This window comes from Aythya marila (assembly GCF_965140915.1).
Source record: "Aythya marila genome assembly, chromosome: 3".
Classification (NCBI taxonomy): Eukaryota; Metazoa; Chordata; class Aves; order Anseriformes; family Anatidae; genus Aythya; species Aythya marila.
Genome location: NC_139044.1, coordinates 71,385,283 through 71,410,699, shown reverse-complemented (window position 1 = coordinate 71,410,699; position 25,417 = coordinate 71,385,283). Strand labels below are relative to the sequence as shown.

The 25,417-nt window shown below is 36.7% G+C and overlaps 2 protein-coding genes across 2 annotated transcripts in view; one reads left to right on the top strand and one right to left on the bottom strand.

Annotated features, from left to right (window-relative positions):
* FIG4 (FIG4 phosphoinositide 5-phosphatase) overlaps window positions 1-15,643 on the bottom strand; it is a 67,845-nt gene extending 52,202 nt beyond the window's left edge. Inside the window, exons 1-7 of the mRNA XM_082757405.1 lie at window positions 15,482-15,643; window positions 9,406-9,504; window positions 8,264-8,387; window positions 5,384-5,540; window positions 4,047-4,097; window positions 1,679-1,827; window positions 140-268 (exon numbers count right to left, since the gene is read on the bottom strand). Of these exons, the coding sequence (XP_082613531.1) occupies window positions 140-268; window positions 1,679-1,827; window positions 4,047-4,097; window positions 5,384-5,540; window positions 8,264-8,387; window positions 9,406-9,504; window positions 15,482-15,547 (775 nt within the window). The 5' untranslated portion in view covers window positions 15,548-15,643. The remainder of the gene's footprint in view (window positions 1-139; window positions 269-1,678; window positions 1,828-4,046; window positions 4,098-5,383; window positions 5,541-8,263; window positions 8,388-9,405; window positions 9,505-15,481) is intronic.
* Window positions 15,644-16,780: 1,137 nt separating this feature from the next.
* The window catches only part of AK9 (adenylate kinase 9), a gene marked incomplete at its 5' end in the record, with an annotated part of 64,649 nt that continues 56,012 nt past the window's right edge, over window positions 16,781-25,417 (top strand). The window contains 4 exons of the mRNA XM_082755922.1: window positions 16,781-16,897; window positions 19,438-19,501; window positions 22,192-22,244; window positions 22,329-22,425. Coding sequence (XP_082612048.1) covers window positions 16,781-16,897; window positions 19,438-19,501; window positions 22,192-22,244; window positions 22,329-22,425 — 331 coding nt within the window. The remainder of the gene's footprint in view (window positions 16,898-19,437; window positions 19,502-22,191; window positions 22,245-22,328; window positions 22,426-25,417) is intronic.

Below are 25,417 nucleotides of genomic sequence, written 5' to 3'. Positions count from 1 at the left end.
AGAGAAGTAATGAAAATAAAAGGCAATCGATAATTATAAAATTAAAAGGTGACCTTACAAAGAAATAGTTCAATGCATTTCACACATTCAAAGTTTTTAAATCAATAAACTGCCATTAGTTACAAGGGTAAAAGGATACTTGATTGCCCACAAAATCCATGAATGATGTACAGCAGCCAGTCACGATGAACAGTATTTTTTACTGCCTCCAGCAGCTTCCCATTCCACACGTACTTTTCGTAAGGTTTACTGCAAATTCCAAATACACCTAGGAAGTCATTACAATGAAACAGCATTAACGATTAAGAAACAAACTCAATTACATTAGACTCTTTTTTAAACATGGGGTCATTGGACCTTTATTTTTATTTACCCTCGGCTGCAACCCAGCATAACATCTACTCTGATCTACCAGTACAAGGCAGATGTACATCTACCTTGAAGTTTGCCAAACACAGATAACATGAAGCAATTGCTGAAGTTCAGCATTTATTGAGATGTACAATTTTTCTATGGTTGCCAGTCACTGTAGTATTTGAGTGTCTTCAACACACTGTGCAGAAGTTTCTGATACTTCCAATACTAGAGAGAGATCTCTGCATGGTAACAGAGGATTTGATAAGAGAAAGAAATCAAGTTGTGAATTCCAGTTCAGGCAAAAATACTCTCAGAGGAGGACTATATAAGCTTTTCAATTCTGGATCAGCTCTGGAAGACTGTGAATAGCATTTAGCCCTTTTAAAAAAAAAAAAAACAAAAAAAAAAACATTTTATCTCCCCTTCTTACATAATTTAGTCTGGTTTTCTTAATTTGCGCTGACGCTAAGAAACACAGCTATTGTTGGGCTGCATATTAAAATTCAATTTCCAATATATCTGGAACCTGAGTCTTTACTCACTTCAGAAATTAGAATATTACAGGTTTAAACAAGTAAAAAAAAGTGGTGACACAATACCTAAAAATACACAATTTATTACCAGTGCATTCAGATTATTAGTGCAAGTCACAGGATAATAAAACCTAGAAACATCAGCTTCAACAGAATGAAATCCAATATTAAGAATTTAGGGTAGGGTTGATTTTTTGGAATGGGGTGGGAGGGCGGAGTTGGAATGGCAAAGCATAAGGGAGAGAGAACAATTTTCAAGTCTGATTGGTCATCTTTACAATCTTTTGTCTAATGTGTGTATGTCAGCTCCAAAGTGAAGGCTGTAGTTTTCAACTGAAATCAACAAATATTCTTGGGCTTCCTGACAGTGCTTGATACAGCAAGTTGATACTAACTTCATACAATTTCTCTGCAGTAAGTATTTCCCAAAATGAAACAAAAAAGGGTTAGTATTTAACCAGTTATTGCTTCCTATTCTGTTTGTAAATCAATCCTATTGAGAATACTACAAATCAGTTCAATAATCAATTGCTGAAAAATGTCAGCATGCTCCATTGTCTGCCTGAACTGCAATGTAAATTACCAAAACAATGATTGATCATGTCTACAAATTGCATTGTTCAAATTCAAATGTCTAATTGGCACTTTACGTAATCTTTTATTAATTCACTGCTTTATTGACTACTGATTAATATTGAAGAAACAACTGTTTCTCAAAACTTAAATGGAATGTATTCTAAATGTACTCATGACCAACAAAATTTATTTTATAAGCTACATTTGCTTACCACTTCCACCCTGTGCTGAAAGTCCTTCATCTTCAAATATATCAAAACTCTCTTGTCGGGTCTGACTTGTTTCGGTTTTCAATATCTCAAGTGGCATTCTCAGAACAGTAAGATTATACTGAAGGGAGTGAGACAGATCATAGCTGTAACTGATAGACAGTTAACATTTATTAATAATTGTAATTGCATGAGACTTCTCTGAAAGCCCTTACTCTCTATCTATACTTTTATTTAACATATTATGTTATACATTAAAAAATGACATTTAAACAACATACAAAAATTTTGATTCTATACTGGCAAATGGTACAGATGGTTTCCAAAAGAAGCTTTACAAACACAGAAACTGTTTATGCTACAATAGATGAAACTGTATTTATATTCTTATTATAACTGAAAATTGAACACAGCTTTTGAACAAAACCTATCTGAAAACATACTTCCCTTTGTTCTAAGGAGCAATCCAGATGATCAAAGCTAGCTATTCCACTAGAAATACCCATACAGAGACAACCTACATTTTCAGAAATTTAAGTATCACTTTCTACCTACTACCTGAACTCAAAGCAGGAAGAAATTTGACCCACAAAAACTTTCTGACCTGAAATTTGTGATTGCAGCATAAATACATCCTAAGAGTGGGGACTGCTGAATAAGCAAAAGTTGTCTTTTTTATTTTTTTTTTTAATTTAGTTCCATAACAGTAACAAATGCAGCATCTCATGCCTTTTATACTGACAGCACTATGCTTACAAGCCATTAGGATTCATTTCCCCATGGAGAAACCAAATTTATGCAACACTTAAATCAGAAGTACAAAGAGACTTCCACTTTAGCCTAAGGCAGCATCGGTGATTATTGGCCCTCCAGTAAATTCTAAATATTCATTAACAATCTAAAACAAATTAGGCGTATAGATTTATGGTTGATGATAACGACATCTAACCCACGTATCCACTATATTTCCATGAACAATTAAAATTAAACTGGTAAATGTGTTTATCAGAGAGTTTTACAAGAAACCTTTCCTTTCCCCTCTAGGCACAACCACCGCAATAGCATATGTTCATCATCTCCAAGCAGATTAAAAATGGGGGTTATATTACACTAGGGCTGAAAGATAAGAAAAAAGCAGTTTCAGCACTGTGAAAACAGTCTTCCTGTGCAAAGCCATGAAACAGACATGAAGCCTGGGTAGGTTTCTTCTTCACTGATACAGCTGTGACATAAAGCCTCTATTTTCCAAGAGGAAGTATGTTCTAGACTGTTAGGTACTTTGGTACTTTTAAGAGGTTTTGTTTCGTTTTGTTTTAGGACAAAGTCTCGTAACTAACACTGCTAGGTTTAGCACAACCTTTCCCTCATTTTTCTGCTGTACCAAAAATCTCACGTGTGATAGCAGCTGGGACTAGACATAGGGACTTGTCACTTTATGAAAGAGTAGGCAAGTGAATCAGTAATGCCAAGAAGGCCCTATGAAAGATACACTCTGCATAGGGTACTATTTCTGTTCTTTTGTTTCAGAATCAAGGCAAAGCTCCATTTCTGTGAAATGAGATCAAGAAAGAAAAACTGACAGGACAAGCAAATCCCCAGAAATACGCCACTTTTTTAAAGAAAGAACGACTGTGTTATCTGGCAAGGGTAAACAGTTGTATTATTTATTTAAGGCAAGTAGTATTACATTCTCCCCATTCAACTTAACTAGAGAAAACCAATCAAGAAGAGCTGCAGGAAAAAAATTGCAGTTTTTATAATGAGCCTGTAACAGCACACAAAAATACTGGCAACTGTTTACAGTTTGCATCTAGGAGACGCTTATTGTGAACACCTTGCAGAATGAAACAAAGGTAAACGATCTGAGAACTGGGCAAAGAGAAATCCCATTATTTTCTGAGCAGCAGAACTGTTTATCAATTTCAGTTCAATGTCCTTCTATCTACAACTGCAAGAAAGCAGTGATCCCAAAACTCTCATTATATTTTACAATTTCCTCAGCTCTACAATTTCCCCTCCAAGTTCATAGATCTCCACAAGGTCTTCATGTGCAGACTGACAAGGCAGCATAGCAAACAGAACAGATTAGTGCTGGGTTCATACTGCAGTTTTTCTGTCAGTGAAACACAAATTTCAGTATCTAACCTGTCATTAATATTTCTATAAGTTTTTCAGCTTCACAGAGGCTATATTGTCAATGAATTTGTTGAAGCAGGTTCAAAAGTCAGAGGAAACAGACAAACTGTGTGATCATATCCATCTAACTTCCCTAAGATAACAACTTAAAGATCTTGATTATCAGAATCCAAAAGCAGAATCTTATAGGAAGTGTAATTACACTACTTTAAAGGACTTAGTAATCAATACTTACCTAAAATAGAAATTGCTAGAAAGGTCCACATTTTGAAAGATTCTCAGATACCTAAAAAAAACAATGGAAGTTAAAGAGACAGTTATTACCAGCCATACAGACCAAAGTCAACCAGGACCTCGGCAAGTAAACTACATATAAACATTGATTCTTGTTATAAGTTCTTTAGCTATCTTACTGCAATTGTTTCGACAGTCAGGTAATTCCACTAGAATGTCAACAATTGGATTAAATAAATATTTTTTTTTATACAGTGTCTACTCATGTAGATCCCCTTTCTTTAGGCAGCTGTAGAGACAGTTGTAATTCTGTTTTCCACAAATGTGGGTCAAAATTTCTAGGATTTACATAAGCAAACTCCCAACAGTACTATATAAAAATTAAAGATTTTCACAGTTATTCTCAAATGAACAGAGAAAGAAATATCTAGATCAACCTGTTATACACTTACAAATTCTCAGAAGAAACTCTAACACTGCCTATGAAAGATAAAATGGCTAACACCATGGGTATTGAAATAATAGCTTAGATAATATGGTTTGCTGCACTTTAAGAGGAGAGACTGAGGTATACTGTCAATCATATTTTAACGTGGAAACTTTTTTTAATAGTTGCCATCAGCTTCATTTATTACCTGCCATCAGTTTATCATAATCCATTACAACTTTTAGGCTATTCACAATTGGTAGAGACTGAGAAGTAGTTTATTGATACCATTCACCTGGTGTTTCATAGAAGTAAAGTTACACCATCCTGATAAATTTAACATCAGGATGTATTTGTACATTTCATACAAGGTTCCCTGATGATCAAATGCCCCATTTTTTTAATTCAGAAAGAAGTCACAGAAAGAAAAATGAAGCTAAACTTACCCATGGGTGAGTTTATCACCCTTTACAACACCAACATCCACAAGGTTCTGACAGCACAGAAAGATTACATTAAATCACCTACTCAGAATGTCTTGAAAGATCTCTTCAGGTGAGATTAACATGATGCAAGTGATAAAAAAAAGGACAGTAACCCCAAACAATATAAACTAGTATTAGCATTACATTGCTTTTGTAGAGTACAATGCTTATATTGGATGTTTTGTGCTGTGCAATGGCTAAGATGCAGCTTTGACATGTGGCATGGAGAGGCTGACAAACTGCTCTGAGACTAACAGCGGGAGGTACCCTCCAGGGTAGAGGCCACAGAACTTGTGTCCCATTCTCCTGGACTGATTTATCAACTAGGATAAAATGGCTTGAATGACGTAACAAAATCTCTAGTTCCAGTTCCTCATTGCTTGTAAAACATTCAAAAGGCACACACCATTTGCCACCATAACTTACCTGGCTTCATCAGGATGAGTGACTCTTACAGAGTCATTTGGAATGTATATCATGTTTGTATCTTCTATTTTATATATGGCGTGACCTCCGATATCTGCCATTTTTCTTCTTTTAGTTATTAACACAATATAGTAGCCTTCTAAAAACCTGACAAAACCTGTTTAAAAAAAAAAAAGTATGAAAATACCATTAGTTGGATGTTTGGATTGATTTGATCGTAGTTAGAAAAACAGTATCAGAACCATTCAGGGCTTCATAAAAATATTCTTTTTTTATATATATGATTATATGTGTAAATAAAAATACTGCTATTGATAGATTCCTAATGTTCACCTCAATGCGTTATAAAACAATGTACATGTAGTTGGGGTTTTTTGCTTGTTTGTTGTCTGTTTTTTTCTTCTCCTCTCCCTCCCCCCTTCACTGTTTATATTTTTAATATTAGGTAGTTAAGACACAGACTATTCCAAATAAGTTGCTGTCTGCTTACGATACTTGCATTTACTTTTTATATGTCTCTCAGTGCTCAGAGTGAAGCATAGCCTGATTACTTCAGACACCATAAGTCTAGAAATTTTCTTTTCAGTTTTATGTATTCTTTGCTGGGAAGGGGCACAAAACAGCACAAGTGTACAATATCACCATTATGCTCTCTATCCTTAACAGTAGGGAAATGTCTCCCAGAATCTCCCAAAAATTAGCCATTCAGAAAATCGAGGGTAATCCTTTCTTGCCATTTATTCTCTCAGGAAATATGCTTGCCCCTGCTGAAGTCCAGAACAGGCAGTGTCTGGCTTTATTGTGTATTAAAAAAGGCTTCTGAACTCTCTACTCATTCCTTACCACTACAGGGTATAGCCATACTTCTTTACTGAGTTTCTTTGCATGTCTCTGTTATGTATCATCAGGAAAATGTGTAATAAACCATACAATGCAAAAAAAAAAAAAGTATAAATTCAAATTAAAAAGAGAAATACATAAACACCCCTGAACCAAATTTGTTTTCAATACAGTGTAAGTAGTAACACAGCAACACAAAGTTTAATTAACTAATAAATTGTATGAATGAGCTCTTGGAAAATAGCTGCTTCGCGATGTTGCTACTAGGAACAAGACTGAAACTCAGTAACTGCTGCACTGTCAACAAATATATTAATTTGGAAAAAGTAAATCATAATCATTTTAAAGTGCATTTATAATTTCTTTTAGTTTTGCATTATAACTTAAAGAAGGATGAGTAAGCACACTCATTTTCCTCCCTGTCACTGCTGGAGGCTGCAAGGTGATCGAATGAATGGCAATTTTTTTCTTCTCCCTTATTATCCGCCATGGAAAAATGTTCTCACCTCCACAAGGAAAGGAGACCCTGCTGACACTATGAAGCAAAACCTTCTGTTTGAAAGAGCTGGGCTATTGACTTTCAGTTCCTAAATAGCAGTTGAAGTCCTTCCTGCATCCTCCAGGTAGTGAAATCTCTTAAACAAACATGCTTTGTCCTTTGAATCTCACCAACTGTTATCCTGAAGTCTGACTGGGAATACAGCCCTTCCATTTTGCTTGGTCTTCCCCATTTAGTAGTGTTTTCTATTTTTAAACACTATACAATCTCCCCCATTCTGGGGCACCCACATGTACCATCTCTGGTTAACAAAGTAACCAGAAAGCAGAGCAAAACTGTCATTTCAGATTCTACAAAAAATAGCACTGTCCTCCTGACCAGGAGGCAGAAATAAATTGTTAAATTCCCTCAGATTAGATAGGACCCAGACATAAAAGGCCTGGAGCATGTACCTTAACAGCGCAAGATAAATACCTGAGGATTACGAAAAGAGTATATTGCTTCTTAAAAAATGTCTAGAAATAGTACACCATATCTAATAATCAATACATAGAACTTCAGGTCTCATGTAATTGTTATGAAGCATACATATAGATATACATACAATTTGGATGCAAAATTTTAATTGAACATGACTACTTGCCAACTGATTAGATTATCATATGTTTATGTAGGGAACACTGGTAGTTTGTGCAAAGAAAGCCAATGCTGTAAGACTATAAGAAAAATCTTTATCTTCAGCTATTATTAATACCCCTACATTAATAGGAAACAAACTTCATCTGAGGAATTTCTGAAAAGAAGTGGATCCATTGACAGCTTCCAAATTGTCTTTTGGTTTGGGGGTTTTCTTTAGCAGAAAAAAAAAATATAGACGGAAGGTTGCAGAATCTGCACCTTTAGAAAACTATTTTATTTTTATTTGGTTGTTACACAAAATGTAGGAGCATCTTTTAAAGTACCTGCAGTCTCTACCTTCCTTGCCGTTTTGGATTTAGATGTTCAGGTGTATATTGATGTCAATCAGGCACAAAGTATTCTTTGGGGCTGTCAGAGCTCACATTAACATCTACTTTGGAGACATCACCCATCCAAATATTAAACTCAATATTTGACAATAGGGAGGCAAGTAGTGACTTTCATATGAAGTTAGTTAGAAAATAGCTTCAAGAATTTAGTATCTTCTAAGATAACGGACAGCCGATCAGCATTTAAAAATTCAGTTGACATACTTGACAGTCATACCTGTTCAAACATGAAAAAGAAATATTTGAAGATTTCAGTGCAAAATTTAACCAAAAAAAAAAAAATTAGTCATCTTCCTGAATAGTATGTGATGAAGAAATACAAGCTAATAAAGGACACCAACTCTGACTTTTGTTTTACTTTAAAAAGCATTTGATAAGCTCTGAAATTTAGGAGACCGTTTTCCATGTGAAAATCTTCAGTTTAAAAAAAAAATCATGGGGAGACAAAGATGTACAGTGTGACACAGTAAGCCTCACCTCCTTAAGGGGATAAAAACCAAATGAAATACTTACCTACTACTCCAAAAGCAGAGACAGCTCGGGATAACCCAGAAGAGCCCTTCTGCCCAATCTTCGTTCTGTTTCCCAAGTCTAAGCGGCCAAGAAGTTCCCTCACCTCTTGTTGCGTATACACATGCTTTAAAATAAAAAGTCCCTCAAGTTACTGCTTTGGTAGTTAGATGTTACTCCATGTCAGAGAACAGTAGAATTTACTTAATATAGAATAAAACAATTTTTTGCCCTGCATCCTCAGTCTCCTGTTTCACTCTTACCAGGAGGTACAACAAGTTTTTATGCACAAAAAACAATGTCCACTGCAACAGTAATAATCACAGTCACATGTGAATTCAAACATCTTTTGACTCTTACACATTAAGGCTTTAAATTATAACCTTCTTGAAAATATTTATTTTGCTTCAGATATGATATATTAGAAACAATGAAAACCTGGCTAAATAGTAATTAAAAGTATTTTGCATTCAGAACAGCATAACCAAACATAAGAAAACTGTTAGGAGCATATACACAGCCAACTTAAGACCTTGGGAAATTTTCATTAAAGTGAATGTACTATTTGGAGATCTCAAGACTACTCCCCATAATATAGTCATTATCATGCTAATAATGTATGTATCTCACATATGAGGCCAAGAGTGCTGGGACTGATTTGCCTGCAGAAGAATAAGCTCAGAGATCTTATCAATGTGTATCAAAATACCTAAAGAAGAGAGTAAGGATGACTGAGATAGACTCTTCTCAGTGGTGTCCAGTGAAAGGACAAGAGGCAACAGACAGAAACTGAAATACAGAGAAATTCCTTTTGAACATAAGAAAAAGCTATTTTTACGTGAGGATGGTCAAACACTGGAACAGATTATCCAGAGATGTTACGGAGTCTCCATCCATGTTCAAAGAGTGACTGGAAATGGCCTTGAGCAACCTGATCTAGTGGATACGGCTCTAGGGATAGGGCTTGGACTACATGACCTCCAGAGGTCCCTTCCAACTTCAACTGTTCCATGACTCTGTTATTCTGTACCACACCTTTGTTGAAACAGATTAAATGTGCACTATTAAAATTCAGCCAGTGGATAACACATGGTATTTTTGGAGTAACTGGAAAAAAAAAAAAATCTAAAAAGAGATGCACTCACCTTATCATCAATTATAACCAAATCCTTTGGTTCAGTGCGGTCTATTTTCAAAACACGGTACTTGGTTTCTGCAGGATTACTTCCAACAAGAAAAAACCTCTAGATAAAAAAAAGTCAGAACATAACACGTAAGACACAACATAAAGCAATCAAAGCCCATTATAACATTACACATCAGCAATGCTGTTTATATAGCTTCTAGATTTGATCCATTTCGATGAACATAAAATAAGCTGTATTCCATATGCACTGTTAATAAACTGCTCTAGATATAAGTACTTTAGGCAAGTACATTTGCATATAATCAAACTTCACAACTTAAAAAATCTCATTCACTCCACTGTACAAGAAAGGGAAAAAAATAAAAAATGAAGAAAGGTGAAAACTTGTCTAGAGAAGAAAAAATGCATCTTACAGCAGGCACTGTCCAACTACCCTTGCCACAGCTGTTAACTGTCTTCCTGTTTGCTATACAGAATTCAGCAGTTTATACATATGAGTTTGTGAATTCTTCAACCACTTGGCCTTTTCCACCAGGCTGCAAACACTTGCAGCTCAATGGCAACCTAACCAGTGTCTCTTGGTGGCATTGTGTAACAAAGACCCACAGGAACAGGCCAGTTTGAACGAGTCGGTGTCCTTCTCCACTGACACTGGAACTCAAACACTCTTACAAAGTGAAAGATATAAGAGCTTTGACAGACAATCTGATGAGAAAACGCTAAAAAAAAAAAAAAAGTGAAAAGGAAAGATAATTCAACAGCAGTCAGACAAAGGAAAACAGCAAAAGTAAGAAAAAAAAAAGAGAGAGAAAAAAGGGGCACAAATAATGCAAGTTCTACATTTCATAACCATTCTTCTAATCAACACTTTCAAATGAAGAAGCTTTCGATAAAATTTTTGTCTCTGATTGTGAATAGGAACACGTATGTACTAACAGCTGTGTGGCGGTGTTTGCAGGAATAAGGATGCAGTTTATGATTAGGACCAAACTACACCTTAATTAAAGAAAAAGCTTACTTCGAAATCACATGAAATTCTCCAGACAAATCATCTCCAGTTATGCAGCTTTTCATTCCTCTTTGTAAAAATATATATTAAAAACGATTACATTTCTCATTTAAAATAAGAAAGGCTGCAAATATATAGTGTGTCCATTTCTCATTTAAGGGAAATGGACTAGAAGTAATTTTTTACATTTAGAGGAATTGACAATAAGTGCAGATTGCAAGACTGACATGCTGTAGGCAGCTCTCATTTCACTAATTCATTTAATCAGTATGGTGCTACCACGCAGCAAGATAACTCATTAATACTGCTCAGCCTAGGAGGAAAGCATGGCAAATTCATGTGAATCTATGCAGCCAGCTCTTAACTTTAACAGTCACATGGATTCAAGGTGTGGGAGAGGAGATCAATAACAACATTCACACAACACTCAATTTCATAATTCATACCCATTATTTATTAAGAAACATCTTTGAAGTCAAAATGTTCAAGGTGACAGAAGAACTTAAAGCCCCTTTCAGTTTCCTTGAAAGCACAACAACACTTAAATAGTAAACTCTTGAAGAAAAAAACACACAACTTAACTTTAAGAAGAGTAAGAGGGAACATCATCATCACCTCCCTCCACCTTGTACATGGCCATTACAGTGCTTACTGTACTTCACCAACCATGGCAGTACACCATGCAGACAGTACCTTGAGATCTCGACTGAAGCTTATTTTATTGCACAATTATCACTAAGCAATCACAAGACAGGAACAATCGTTCGTCACCTCCACCTGGGACTGAGCTTTAAGCAAAGAAATCTAATTGAAAGGCTTTACACCCTCTCTTATCAATCTCTTGATTCAGCCAAACCAGTAAAAATAGCTTCTTCTAAAAGGAGTTGGAGTATAAGCAAAACAAAAAACTTCTGCAAATTTTTGTTTGTCCTCATAATTTTGTGGTAGTCTTAATACATAGTGAACTTGATTGTAAATCTGAAATTCTTCATGGCTTAAACGAGGCATTATATAAGCTTTAAAAGTATATAGGTTCAGCCTCTTTACTATAGCAGAGACAGGGAGAAGAGTCATTGCACCTAGACATAAGGCATAGCAAAAACTTTACTATACTCCTTCTTTCTATAGAGCCCCAAGCTCTTATGGGAGTATCTTTCATCTCTCAGACAAACTGGCGGAATGACATGAAGAAAGGTAGAGAGAAGGAGCAAAAAGATGTTTCTGGAAACAGCAAAAACTCAGCTAGCATGTTGTATACTTCCCCCAGTCTGTTGAAGTTCCTCAAACACTTTCAAGATGGGAAATTTTAAACCATAGCTTGCCAAACACCACTCTCAGGGCACGTAGAAATGGCTACTTACTCCCCATCCTAAATTCACAACATTTGGTAATTCTTTTCTGTCCCAGTGCAACCAAAGTGTTTCTGTCCCAGTCAGGACTTTGTTCTTGCTGCTTCCGCTGAGGATCTCAAGATACTCCCTTCTAATTTTCAGCTAAATTTATTAACCATCCATCTATACATATTCCTTTAGCCAAATACTTCTCCTCTCTTTAGCATCGTATTCTACTGGAATGCTCTTAGTAACATAAGTAACTGGATCCCTTTTCAGCACTCGCTACAACAGACTAAAGAAACATTCCTGACCCTCCTAAGAGAGGTATCTCTAGCACCTGTTACCTCTTTGGACCTTCACTGTACCTTTTCCATGATGAATTCTATTTTTTGTGGACACTTTCTGTTCATCCACACTCAATACACCAAACAAGGTCTCATTATACAGATACATTAGTATTTCTCATTAATGACCATACCACAATAGAACAAATCTGCCTTTTTCACAGTTGCACTTCAGCAGCTCAACCTTCCATCTTTTTTTCAGATAAAACACCCAGACCTTCCTCCTCTATACCTTCTGAATTGATAAACTCTCACCAAACTTCTGTTGGTGTGTAATCTGTCCCTAGGTGCATTGTTTCATAGTATACCATTCTATTTCAAATTATTTCTTTTGAGGGTTATCACCATTTCATGCTATTTGTACTCTGATTATCCTAATTATTGGCAATATTTCAGAACTCAGCCCCATTTGGAGTCACAATCATTACTGTAAATGCTAAAATATATTGGTCCTAAATCCATTACTTAAAAAATAAAATCCCCCCATGAGATGATTCCTTATTCACTTTACAATTAACTTCTCTGCTAACCTCCCTTCCATGTGTGAAGCCAAAAGCTTTCTTCATAGCACTGCACCTCAGCAGAGCATTTGGTTTAAATACGTAAGACCATCTAATTTTTAGATGAAGATAAGCAAAACAATCAGACTAATCTGGCTGCATCTTTCAGAGTCTAGACTGCACTTTATGTCACTTATCTCAATTTTCAATTACTTTCCTCCAGAAAATTATGCACAGGACTTCAGAATGGATTAAGCATTTCATTTGATGTTCCAGTCACAGCGTCACCCTGAACTTGAACAGCTTGTTGAAAATATTTACAGCAATACCACAGTTTTGCATGCCTGTCTTCAAGTTTCCAGCATGGAGGTATTACCCTCCAACCAGAGCATGTTGAATACATCCAATTTTATTTCTAGCCCAACATTGATCGTTTCCCTTTTCATAAACTCATTTTATCTTTTTCCCCTCACTCACTATGGTCATTCTTACTTAAAAATAAGATAAATGCTCATTTCATTGTAGGGCCATAACAACCTAGCTAGTTTGTTTCCTCTTTCTCTATGCAGGTCTCTATGCAGGTCTACTTCTCATTCTGTTCTTATTCACATGCCTGAAGAAACTTCTGCAGCTGCTCTGTCATCCTTTGCAGTGATCAGTTGAGCATGACTTTTGGCAGTGCTCTCTTTAGAGATCAAGATGTCAGGGAGTAAACTCAGTTTTTTGGCCAGTAATTCCTTGGTTTCCACTTAAAACTTTCTGTGAAATGTCAGGCCCATCACACGCCTCTCCACCTTCACAGACTGTGGATTAGATTCCTACAAATTTTCGCTCTTCAGATTAAAGGAATCTAAAAAACACATTCAGGTCTATAAAGTCTTCAACATAATTGTCTGAGGACTTAGTTTTGAAAAGAAAAAATAGTAATAGAAAATACCTATTTTTCTTCATCCATCCACTACATTTAAGTGCATTGATTTGTGGTCATTTATCCACAAATCCCTTATCATCCCAACCAGAAAAGTGGATTCACAGCAAAACTAAATCCATATGAGTACCTCTCTCCTTTTGACATAGTGAACACGTGATGACCCCTGAGAGAAAACAGGACAAAGGAAATAAACTATCTGCCACTTAAAAAAAAAAAAAAAAGCTCAGCAGGCCTTTGAAGGCATATCTTTCCTATGCAGTGCTGTGCTTCCACACTGCAGCTTTAGTGTTTTTCTTCCAGCTGAATAGCATATACCCTTCAAAACTCATTGTGTTCTCATTACTGTTATTCCACCAAGCACTGCTGTACTTATAAATGGTCTCAGATCCCCCACACACCATTAAGAATAAATTTCTCCTTTTTTTTGCCCATATACCTGGCACTACACCAAGACATTTAAGACAGAAACAACATTTTCCTGAGTTTCACAAAACTCCTGCCCTTGCCCCAGCTCCATCCTCGGCTCCGCTATGTCATCGCCATTCCTGGATGGTTCTTTCTCTCTTGTTAATGAAGTCACTCCAGAGAGACAAAATTTCACAGCAACTTCTAGCTAGAAAATTATGATAGCTAATTAGATGGTCCAGTAGATGGTTCATTACTTTTAATAATTTTCAAATACTATCTATAACCACCTATATAAATAACCATCTATATAAACCAGTGCACTTCATAATTCTGTAAAAGCTGTGTAGCTTTTTCTGTCAAATCATTTTTTACATTACAGTTTCTCCTGTCTGACTACAGACTAACCTCAGCATAAGCTAACCAGGTTCTATGACCTCGTTTTGTTAATACAAAAACTTTCAAATTATTTTGAGGAGAAATTAAATGCATAAAAAACCCACAGAGTTTTCCTGAGGGAAAAAGGCAGAAAAATCCACAAGTAATTATGCAAGTCACATTGCTTAATAAACTTGTGGAAGTCATTTGGGTACTATGGAGACAAAGACTGTAGAAAAACCTGATTAGAATAAAATAATATTAATTAAGCCTCATAAAACCCTGAAAATGGGTAAGTGATATGCTTTTACAGGGATGGCACAAGTTGCTTTGCTCAATGTCAGACCACCTCCGGGGAATGAAAATTTCCAGTGAATCAGCCTACTGCTTTCAGGTGGGTGTCACTTGGGGCAAACACACAAGATCAATCTTCTGAAGAAGAAAAGAAAATATCTTTTGTTTCTTCTTCAGATTCCTGAAGTATCTTGGCTGCCCTCTGGTGTGCATTTCAACAGTAAACATATGCGTAAAATGAAAGATTATTGGAATTGATCTGAATGAAACTGTTTCAGTTCGATGACTTCTAAACAAGCAAGCCCTCAACTTCCCAGGATAAGCAAGAGATATAATTTGCATCTCCATGGTACTTATTGATCCAAGCTGTTCAAAAAGTCTTAGCAACTCCCCTAAATATAAATGTTAATAGAAAACACAGAATTTTGCTCTCTGTTGCTTCAATTGACGCCGTGAACTCAGTTCTCCTCACTTCTAGGAGTCTTTCCTGTTTGATTCCAATAATGCTAGCGCATTCTTATCTCAAGGAGAAAAAAATAAAGAGAAAAGGGAAAAAAAAACACTTTCTGAATTGTTTTTATCATCCATTTTGTCTCTTTATCTTTTGATACAAAGGCCTTTTACAGGAATGGGCAGCAGGATTGGTGTAAACTCCACTGTGCTCACAACCTAAGGCATCCTTTCCTCGCCTTCTCACGGTTTCCATCGTGAATTTTGGGGATACAGTTTCGTGTTACCTCAGATCCGAGAGGAAACAGCAGCGTGGGGCGCAGTGACAGGAAAGGAGGAGGCTGCGTGGGGCCAGGGTTACCTCAGGGTTACCTCAGAGGGCCCCACACCACACCGGCCGCCTCCCCGCCGGGCCCACCCGCTACTTACGGCCCTGGTCTCGTACAGCACCAGCTTCTGCACGCAGCTGATCAGCGGCGCGGCGGCGGCCGGCATGGCTCACGCGTGGGGCGACAGGCGACAGGGGCCCGCCTGTCGCGACACGGCCCCACAGGCCGCACTGGGCGCTCCCCGGCGGCGGGACGCACTGCGCATGCGCGCGGCGGCGTGAGGCGGGGGGGCGGCGTGGGGCGGCGCCGCGCGTGGGCTCCCCCGCGGGGGGTTGGAGGGGGCGTGGCCACGCGGAGGGGGCGTGGTCAGATTGGGAAGGGGGCGTGGCTTTGGGGTTGCCATGGTGACGGGGTACACAGGGCGGCGGCGCGCGCTGCGGCCGTTGCCGCCTGTAACGGCCCGGGGGCGAGCTGAGGTGCGGGGCCGGGCGCTGAGGGGGCAGGGGTGGGTGGGGGGGGCTGTGCCTGTGTTTTGTTTTTTAACCTTAAAATGTCGGCCCTAACGATCTTTCTCTCTTTCTCTCAACGTGTCTCAGCTGATAACCTTTCCTGGCCTTTCGTTCTGAAGGAGGTTTTTTTGGTTTTTAACTCAAAAGTGAATTTTCTGGGGGAGGTTGAGACTTAAGAAGCCCTCTTAAAAAAAAAAAAAAAGCGAGTTCTCGCTTTGCCTTTTTCAAATCACTTTTCGTCACGCTCCTCACGTTTTTGGACTCAATTTGTTTGAAAGGTGCACCCAATTTCTGCTCTAGTTTACTTTACTTAGAAATTTCTGTTTCCCTTTGTGGCATAGCGCTGGATGTCCCCGGATTTACCAGAGGATTGCAGGACAGATCATGAGCCGTGATTTAATTCTGCAAAGCTTTATGCCTCTACCTGGCTGTGGACACAGTGAGTAGTTCACTGGTGGTGGCGGGGCTCCTCTCTGCCTGAAGCTCACAAGAGGTCCTGGCAAGGCCCATTTCAGGGACCAGAGAGAAGTTCCAGCCATGTGGTAATTGGGTAAGGAAGGAAAAGGCAACAAAACAAATAAAGGCTGTTTTAAGAAATACTACGAACAGTTGGAGAGTCAGAAAGAAGAGGATAAGTTGTTATCAACATCAGCATAGTTACATCAGGGGTGGCTCCAATAATCCCTTATTTTTCCGAAGCACATCCTCTCTTAAGGCTGGATGCATTGTGTATGTTCACTAAATTCTTTTCCTTCTTATTACATCTGCTGTTACAAAGCAGTTTGCCTTGTATCGTGTTATTATTCTGTTCCCTCAAGAATGTGTCATTTTATACATATTTAAAATATATTTTATAACAAGCTGTCTTTTCTTTCAATCTTAGATACATTATGGCTTCACAAGGAGAAAAACAAGCTCTGCCCTTTACAGACATCTTCGATGAAGATGAAGCTGAAAAATCCTTTCTGTTGTCTAAGCCCACTTGCTTAATTGTCCTGGGAAAGCCCGTAAGATGTCTGATAGAAGTTAATTCTTTTTCTTCAAATACACTGCTAGTAATGTTATTTTTCCTTTCAAAAGCATTGGTTTAGTAACACTGAAGAAAAGCAGGCATTTACTTTATATTTTATCTTTTCCACTTTGCAAATCCTGTAGAGTGAGGTAAGTATATTGATCATATTGACCGAAGCCATTTTGGGGCCTGAATGACAGGTTAAATGCACTTGAAAGCATTATTAGTATAAATAAAGTCACATATTGGCAAATATGCAAAATACTACTTGGCAACCAGATTGTTTTTATGTTATTTTAATATTCTAATTTTTAGTAAACTTGACAAAGACATAAATAGGCATAAAAGAACTTTCAGGTTAATGTACTGACTTAGAGGCATGCAATGAGATATTAAATATTTAAATGACTTTGACATAATTAGATGTTATATGATTGGGAATAATTGAAATCCTTCTAGGTATCCTGATAAGAAGAATTGCGCTATATTAGAATTATAGTTGAAGCTTTCCCTTTTTCTCAAATAATTTGTGGCCTCCTTGACTTAGGAAAGATTGATACTTTGTAATTATAGACTTCTCAGATTTCTTCTTCCCAAGTATGGGAGACTCTTACATTAGCCCCTTAGTGTGCTGAAGGGGGTTCTTTTTACATGCCTTAAGTCTGAACTAAACCTGGTATGCACCAAAACATACAACTGATACACTGGAAGCTGCTTTCCTCTTAAGCACTGCAGTTATCCATGACAGTGCCTTCAGAGCACGGGAAGCCGTGTGAACACAAGGTCTTCTAGCAGCTTGCCCTCTGCATGTACGTGTAATTTCAGTAGGTACTACAACACAGTCTGAAATGACCGTACATAAATCTGCTTTGTGCTATCCAGGCAGAGTTAAGTGATGTGCACCTAGAGCTGGCAACCAACCTGAACTTCAGTGCTTATTGACCCACCAAATCACACTCCACATCCCCCTGTCTGGGCCACACCACATACTAATGCACACCTATCCTGTGTGGTGCGGTATGCCAGGATGTATCGTTACATGACAGTGACAGATTATGTCATGGGGAATGTCCATACAGCCAAGATGCAGCTACAACATTCGGTTTCTTCAAAAACTTATTTCAGCAAGCCTGAGGCTCTAGTGTTTGCTCTGCATCCTTTCTTACTTCTTGGCACCAGTTGCTGGGTAAAGGTTAACTGCAAATCTTTACACCTGAGCAAAATGGGAAAGAACCCAGGGTATTGTTCTGCAAGTAGCTGAGATACAAGCTTCACAGAGACAGAACATAAGCTGATAGCTGACAAGTGACCCTTTGGTCAGCGTGAGACATGAAAGAATGCAGTCAGCTCAGTAGACAGCTACAGTGGTCTGGCTTCTCAAGTTTTAAACAAAGCTCAAACTTCTAACTCTAAATGGAAAAAGTAACTTTACATTTTTATAAACAAAAACAGCATGAAATGCCCAGTGAAAGACAATGCAAAAACATTTAGGAAATAGATATTATCTTCTGAAATCATTACATTCAGTAAATGATTGACATTATTACTTAATAGGTTTGCAAATTTTAACAAAGGATTGAAAATGAACTGTCCTGGCCAAGAGGACAGAGTATTAAATTTCTATTTTTATGATAATACCTTGTATTTATATGGCTAATGCATCAATCTGTCTTTTTTAAGATATTTCTTTTCAGCTAAAAAAATAGTGCCATTAAAGCAAAAACAAATGCGTATATTCTTGTCACATCTATAAGATGCAAGCTATGACTAGGCTGGAGTGTTTGATACAGAGTTAACTGGGAGTGCGATTTATTTGTGTCTGTTTTTTGTTTGTTTGTTTTGTTTTTACTATTTTCAATAACAAAATTTATCTAGGGCAAACAGACAAACAGACTGGCAAAAAAAAAAAAAAAAAGGTCTTTTTGAATACCCTCGTCAAAAGGGACTAATCCTAAGGGTGGAAGATGGTGAATTTGCAATATCCCATTCAGGTAGCCATACTCTTAGAGGACTCATTATTCTTGGTGATGTTGGTTCCTTGGGATTAATTTAAGTGATAAGATTAACATTTTGTCAGAATCTAAAACAGGTCTATGGAGTAACAAGGGCAATAGTTATGTTTTCATTGTTTAGCCAAAAAGCACTATCCCTATGTATCTTATTCAGAAATATGACCATACAGGTTTTAATCATAATTTTCTCTGAGACTGAAGATAATTTTAATCCTGGAGAGTTTCTCAAAGGAATTTATGGACAAATCATACCTGAGTTTTAAAAAGAATTTCTCAGAAACAAAACCAATACCATTGCTTTGGAGATAGTCAACTGCAAAGGACAGTGACAGTATATTAGCAATGCTGGGAAGTGTAAAATAAGGGATGGTATTAAAATAAATGTTTGTGTTTGTCCAGTGCAGAGTTCACAATGGCTGCTTTTAACTGTTTTTATCATGTAAAATATATATGATTTATTGTGTAATATGAATTTTTTTCATTCTGACTATTTTTCTTTTAAATGTGTATTTTTCATTTTAAGGGTTCTGGAAAGAAAACATTAGCTAGAAAACTAGCACAAATATGGAAATGCATTTATATAGAAGGTAAACATACACTATATTTGGAACATTGCATTGGCTTCATAATACCTTTTGTTTTAGAATATCCTTTTTTCCTGGTAATTCAAAATGATATGTTGCTGATTGCATCAAAGACTACTGATGAAGACCAAGTAATCATTTTGCCAGGTACACAATTGCTCAAAAATAGACTTTTAGGTATAAAGAGGTTTAAAAACTGCCCTCCCGCCCCTTTTTTTTTTTTTTTTTTTTTTTCTCAAAAGCCTATATATAATCAAATTACATTCTCAGTCATGTGAGGTACTTCATGTGACCCTTCTTGTTTATGTGGAGGCAACTGATTGAAGTCCAGGGATCACAGACATTTTCTGATACAGACCATGAGAAAATAGGAGAATTTTTCCTCTCTGTATTTATGCAGTGCTAATACAAGGGGGGATGTACTCCAGGAAACAGAAGCACAGCTTTTGAATTAGTGTAAGAAATCAGTGAAAGAATGGCAGCTGGCACTTTCAAGTTTCTAAAACAAATACGTCCAATGGCTTATTTCACAAAGTTTAGCTAAGTTTACCATAGTAGATGCTTTGTAGTAAGCATCATACACCAGACTAGAAGATACTATTTCATCTTCTAAGCCATTCAGCTCCATTTCTTACAGTCCGTCTCATCAAAGATTTTTAAGTCTGTAGAGTGAAATCCGATGTTTACATTATATTCCCCCTAAATATATTGCTAGAGGGCTTTATTCATTTTGAGGTACCTCAGCAAGAAAGTGGGTTTCCATAAAAAATAATTATCTGGCAGTTTTCTTTTATACCAATTTTGTCAGTTGTAACTTATATAGATATATACACTATATATATATATATATATTAATCTCTTGTAAAGTTTTTGTATGTGTGATGTTGTATTCACAAATTGTAATCCATTCCCTTAAGCCTTATGAAAAAAAAGAAGATATTTTTTCTACCAGATTTGTCCTACCTGTTTGAAGGATAATACCTTACTTTAAGTAGAAGAAAAAGAAGGCATATAGTAACCTGAATTATGTAGAAATTTCTTGAATGACTCTTTGAGGATACCAAATTATAAATCTAATTTTATGGTATATATTTGTACAGGCATTGTGAATTAACTCTTTATCTATCAATTTTCATTACATTTTTTCTTTTAAATGTGCCCCAGTATTTTTTTATTGTTCTAATAAAAGCCCTCTGGTGGACAGTGTAGCACTTCATATTTCTGTGAATATATAGGTTTACTTATCAAATGAAGTATCTTTATTTTATTTTAAAGGCTTGGAATTATAGTATTATAAAAGTCAGTTTTATCAAGTGCCTTTTTTTTTAACTTAAATAATTATAGTATTTTTAAATAATGGGATAGTCTAACAAAAAAAATTAATACCTGGTCCAAAACATAGGTCAGACCAAAATCAGAATTACCTAATTGGAATTTCACATTGTCCTGCTTGCATCTGTTGCATCTTGTCCTCTCAGCACTTCTGTGAAGAGAGTGCTTTTGATTTTGTGCCTTCTCATTAAGTAGTCTTAGACAGCAATAAGAGCTGCCCTCAGCCTGTCTTCTCCAGGCTGAATAAGACCAGTTCTTCTGGCCTCTCCTTCTAATCATCTTGATGCCTGCCACTGGCCTTGTTCCAGTGTGTCAGTATCTGGCCTGCACTGTGTTATTTATCTGGAAAACAATCCAAGTTTAAGAATTATTAAATATGAAAAGTGTTCACAGTCTTTTAATGTGACAAAATACTGTCTATTCGTTTATTCAGTGGATAGGTCATAAATAAACCAGACAGGGGTACATGTACAATACCATTTTTCAGTGGTCTGTATTGTTTGTCAGTGCATTCCCTGGGCCAGTTTTGACTCCCTGCCAAGTAGTAGTATCCCAAGCAGCCATTCACTGTGTGGGGAATATTTGTGACAGTCATCATCACTACTAATAGTAGTTTGGACACAGCCACTGTGTTTTGGGGAGAAAGATTTTAGCTGTATAAGCATGAGCCACTAGCTTCAGGAACATTCCCTGGCCTGGTTTATTCGGTAATATATATGTAACCTTAACGGTCATTCTTGAAAATTTTTGTGAGCATCTGCTAATTTCAATAAGTGTGAAAGACTTCCAGGATCATTCTGCCATGATGTCACTGTCCAGAGAGACAGCAGGAAGGAAGACCTTTGAATTTGAGGGGTGTCAAACTGGGTAATTAATTAAATGATTTATTTAGACCATATAAGGAGTAGGCTTTTAAGGGCATTATTAAAACAGATGATTTTCTCTGTTTGAACAGTTCTTTTTCTAAAACTTGCTTTTAAAATTTGTAAGTGTTTGAGCTCAAATATTCTTCTCTGGATTACACAACAGTCATATTAATATGATATAAATCATTAGTTAAACTTGCAAGGCTGCTATCTTTACTACATAGACCTGAATTGTAGGGAAGGTAATTTACCCATCCATTGCTAGAAAGCACCAAGTTCTGGATGGACAAAATATTATAAAGGCCCTCAATATAATGGCTGTCATTCAAAAAATAGTCTGGCTTGCTGCTATGCAGTGTTTCATCACAGAATTATCTTGGAGCACACATACCTACCTTTGTGTATTTGTCTATGTATGTTTGTCTGCATGTACACGCATGTATATGTTTATTTATGAATTGTTTTAATTTTATTCTGTCTGATGTGCTTCTTCAGCTTTGGAAGTAATTGAAATGAATATTCGTGAAGAAACAGAATATGGGCTTAAGGTAAAAGTATGATGTGCTAGTAAGTTTTGTCACATTCCTGACAAATATATATTAAATAAGGCTATGTTTTGCATTTTGTCTTAGTGTCAAGAATTGCTTTTCAAAGGTCAAAGTATTTCTGAAGAACTGGTTACAGAAATGATTCTGAAAAAGATTGAGTCACCAGAAGCTGCTCATTTTGGTAAGTATGTTTAAATTTCCAAGAATAAAATAACTATAATTTTGTCACATTTTACATCCGTTACTGCTTAAATATAGTTTATTTTATATTAGACTGTAGCAACTTTTCTTGTGCTCCTAAGGTTGCAGAGCATCTCTAAACTGAGAGTGTAGGTAGGGATTAATTTACCAACGTGGGAGATAAGAAAGCATCGTGCCAATCCTATATTGTGTTAATTTTGAGAAAATTAATTTGCCCCAAATTTTAAGTGTTGCAATGACTCTCATTTAGCAGAGGATGTAAATGTTATGGGATTTAAAATACAGATTTTTTGACTTGAATACTTATGTAACAAAAAAAAAAAAAAACTACCAAAATATTTTAAAAAAAATTAAGGTATAGAAAAAGAAAATCATTATTTAAAATGTGAAGTAGTATGGGCTTGCTTGCTTTTCCATTTTGTCACAGCAAGTTAGATAGGAATAGTAATGCTAATGATAATAATGTTACTCTGTCTGGTCAGGACTTCAATAAAGGCCTACAGAGACATCTGTGTCATCTAAGTTCCCCTCTCTGAGTCAGTCTGATGATGAATGTCATAGATGTATCACAGAGGACCACAGAGATTCTAGAGACTGTAAACAAAAAAGTTGATAAAAGTTTTGTTGTTGTAGTAAAGCCATTTTTTGTATTACAAATCCCCCAAATGCACAAGGGATAGAATAACCTATGGCTTTGCTGTTTTTTCTACTAACTAGAACTCAACTCCAAACCCAGTTTTTTGTTAAGTATTTTCTATTCATTAAATATTTTCTCTCTCTAATTTTTTTTGTTTAGCAACCGTTATTTTAATATAATCCTTGGAGATTTTAAGTAGGCTTTCAGCAGGAACTAATCTGTTAATTGGCTGTTATTTATTCATTAAACATTCATTAAAGATAAACAGTTATATGAGAGGCTGAGGTTTTACTTTTAACTTTAGTTGTTAACATTGCAAAATTGAAGTTTCTAAACAGTACACACAGTAAGGGATTATTTCAATTATATTCTTCTGACTTAGAAAATAAACACCTTCTATGTGGGGGACTGATGCGTCAGAGGTATTTAAAAGTGCTAAAACAAAAGATGGTATTTTAAAAGTTTAAGTCACTAAGTGGAGTTTAATTCTTTGAGTTCTTAAGGAGGTCAGATATGAAGCCGCTAAGCTATTTCTCAGAATAAGCAGTCTCTCTTTTTAAATTAACATAGCCACTGAAGGACTGGAGAATAACAAGCACACTTGTATTTTAGGTAAGAATTTACAGAATAGTAACCTCCCTGTAGCTGGTGTGCTTGCTAATTTTTTTCAGTAGAACAATAAAAGCATAAGAAGTTCATACCATGTTAGCGTAAATAGTATTTGCAAAGAAAGTTCTGTGTCATTGTTACCAGAGAAAACTGCTCAATTATTATTATTTAAACCATATCAAGACCAAGGCTGTTTATTGATTTATTAATGACAAGTAATTAGCTGGCAATCAGTGAACTGATGATCAGGGAATAGGTTCAGTATCAGGCATGCAATAAACCACAGCACTAGGCACTTGCCAAATCTTAATAAACACCTACAAATTTCTGAACTCCTAAAACTAATTCCAAGGAGTACACTCAAACTTGCATGGTTATGCATTAAAACCCTCTCTCAAACATGGGTGGGGGTTATAAGCACACATTCCCTCTTCTGAGAGCACACATTCACCTATTTAGACACACTTTCTGTTGGAAATGTTCATGTTGCAGCCTTGTGTGTGCTATTTCCTCCAAATTGCTGATCCACACACCAGTGAGAAAACGCCCCAGAAATTCCCATGCACTCTCAGGGTGTGGGTCACATAGCCTGTGCTGTCAGTCCAGCAGCTGAAATGCAGGTTACTCACAGCACCCAACGTGGAGGCTGCTCTGTCAGGCCTAGAAGAAGAGAATGTGGCACATCAAACCGGTTTGGCTGCTGTTACCTTATTATCACTTTAAAGAAGCATTACAATTTGTGGTAAGAGACCTTAATGTTTCTTTTCGAGATGACTCCTTTTCTCAAAAGTCTCTTGATACTACCTTGGTTAATGTTTGATCTGGTTGATGGTTGTCATATAGGTAAACTTCTTCATTGTTAGTTTCCTGACAGCGTTATCAGCCTTAGGGCAAAGACCCTCTCAGAGAGCAAACAGTTTCGAGTAATCTGTGCAGATGTTGTACTCACATTCTTCTCACATCAGCTGTTGTTAACCAGCTTTTTATAAGCGGAGGCTGTGCAGGCTCCCCATATCTCACTGCCTGCTAGAATCCTCTAGAGGTGTCAACTTAGATTTTCATTTCCCAGAGGAATGATTGTGCTCTATATTTTCTCTTGCTAATGCTATTCCATAAATTTTACATCTGTGGATCGAAACTCCCCAGAGAGCTCAGTTCCAGTACCCATTACAGAGGCTGCTGCTATGTTTTTGTGTTGCATAGACTTGAATTTAAATGTTATCACATACAAGTCTAAGCATTTGGAGCATTTCATGAAGGGAATATTCTTATCATTAAGCTAAAAAAATCAGCTCAATTCTTGTTTAGTTTTTCATTCTGGCCTCATGAATATTGATTTCCTTGCTATACAGCAGTTCTTTCTTCATTGTACGTAGTTTTTGGTAGTTACAGTACTCGAAGCTATCGGTTCCAATCTCTCTGGGTCTGAGCACACTAATACTAGGAAAAAGGTATTACACTACTGTCATGTATAGTCAGTGCCTTTGCTGAAAAGGACTCGTATTGCAAATCCTTAGTGAATGGATGCTTGCCAAGTCATGTGCCTTGTTATGCATACTGTGTGCATACTGCCTCCTTCTGAGAAAATTTAACATCTAGGAGCACTGTGTATCCAGCAGAGGAGTTCAGCTTCCTTTATTGTCAATAATGGCCTTTAAAGCCTGTAGAAAAAGCTTAGACTCCTATTTAAAATGCTTTAAATGCTATGTGTCATAGAGTGGCTGTT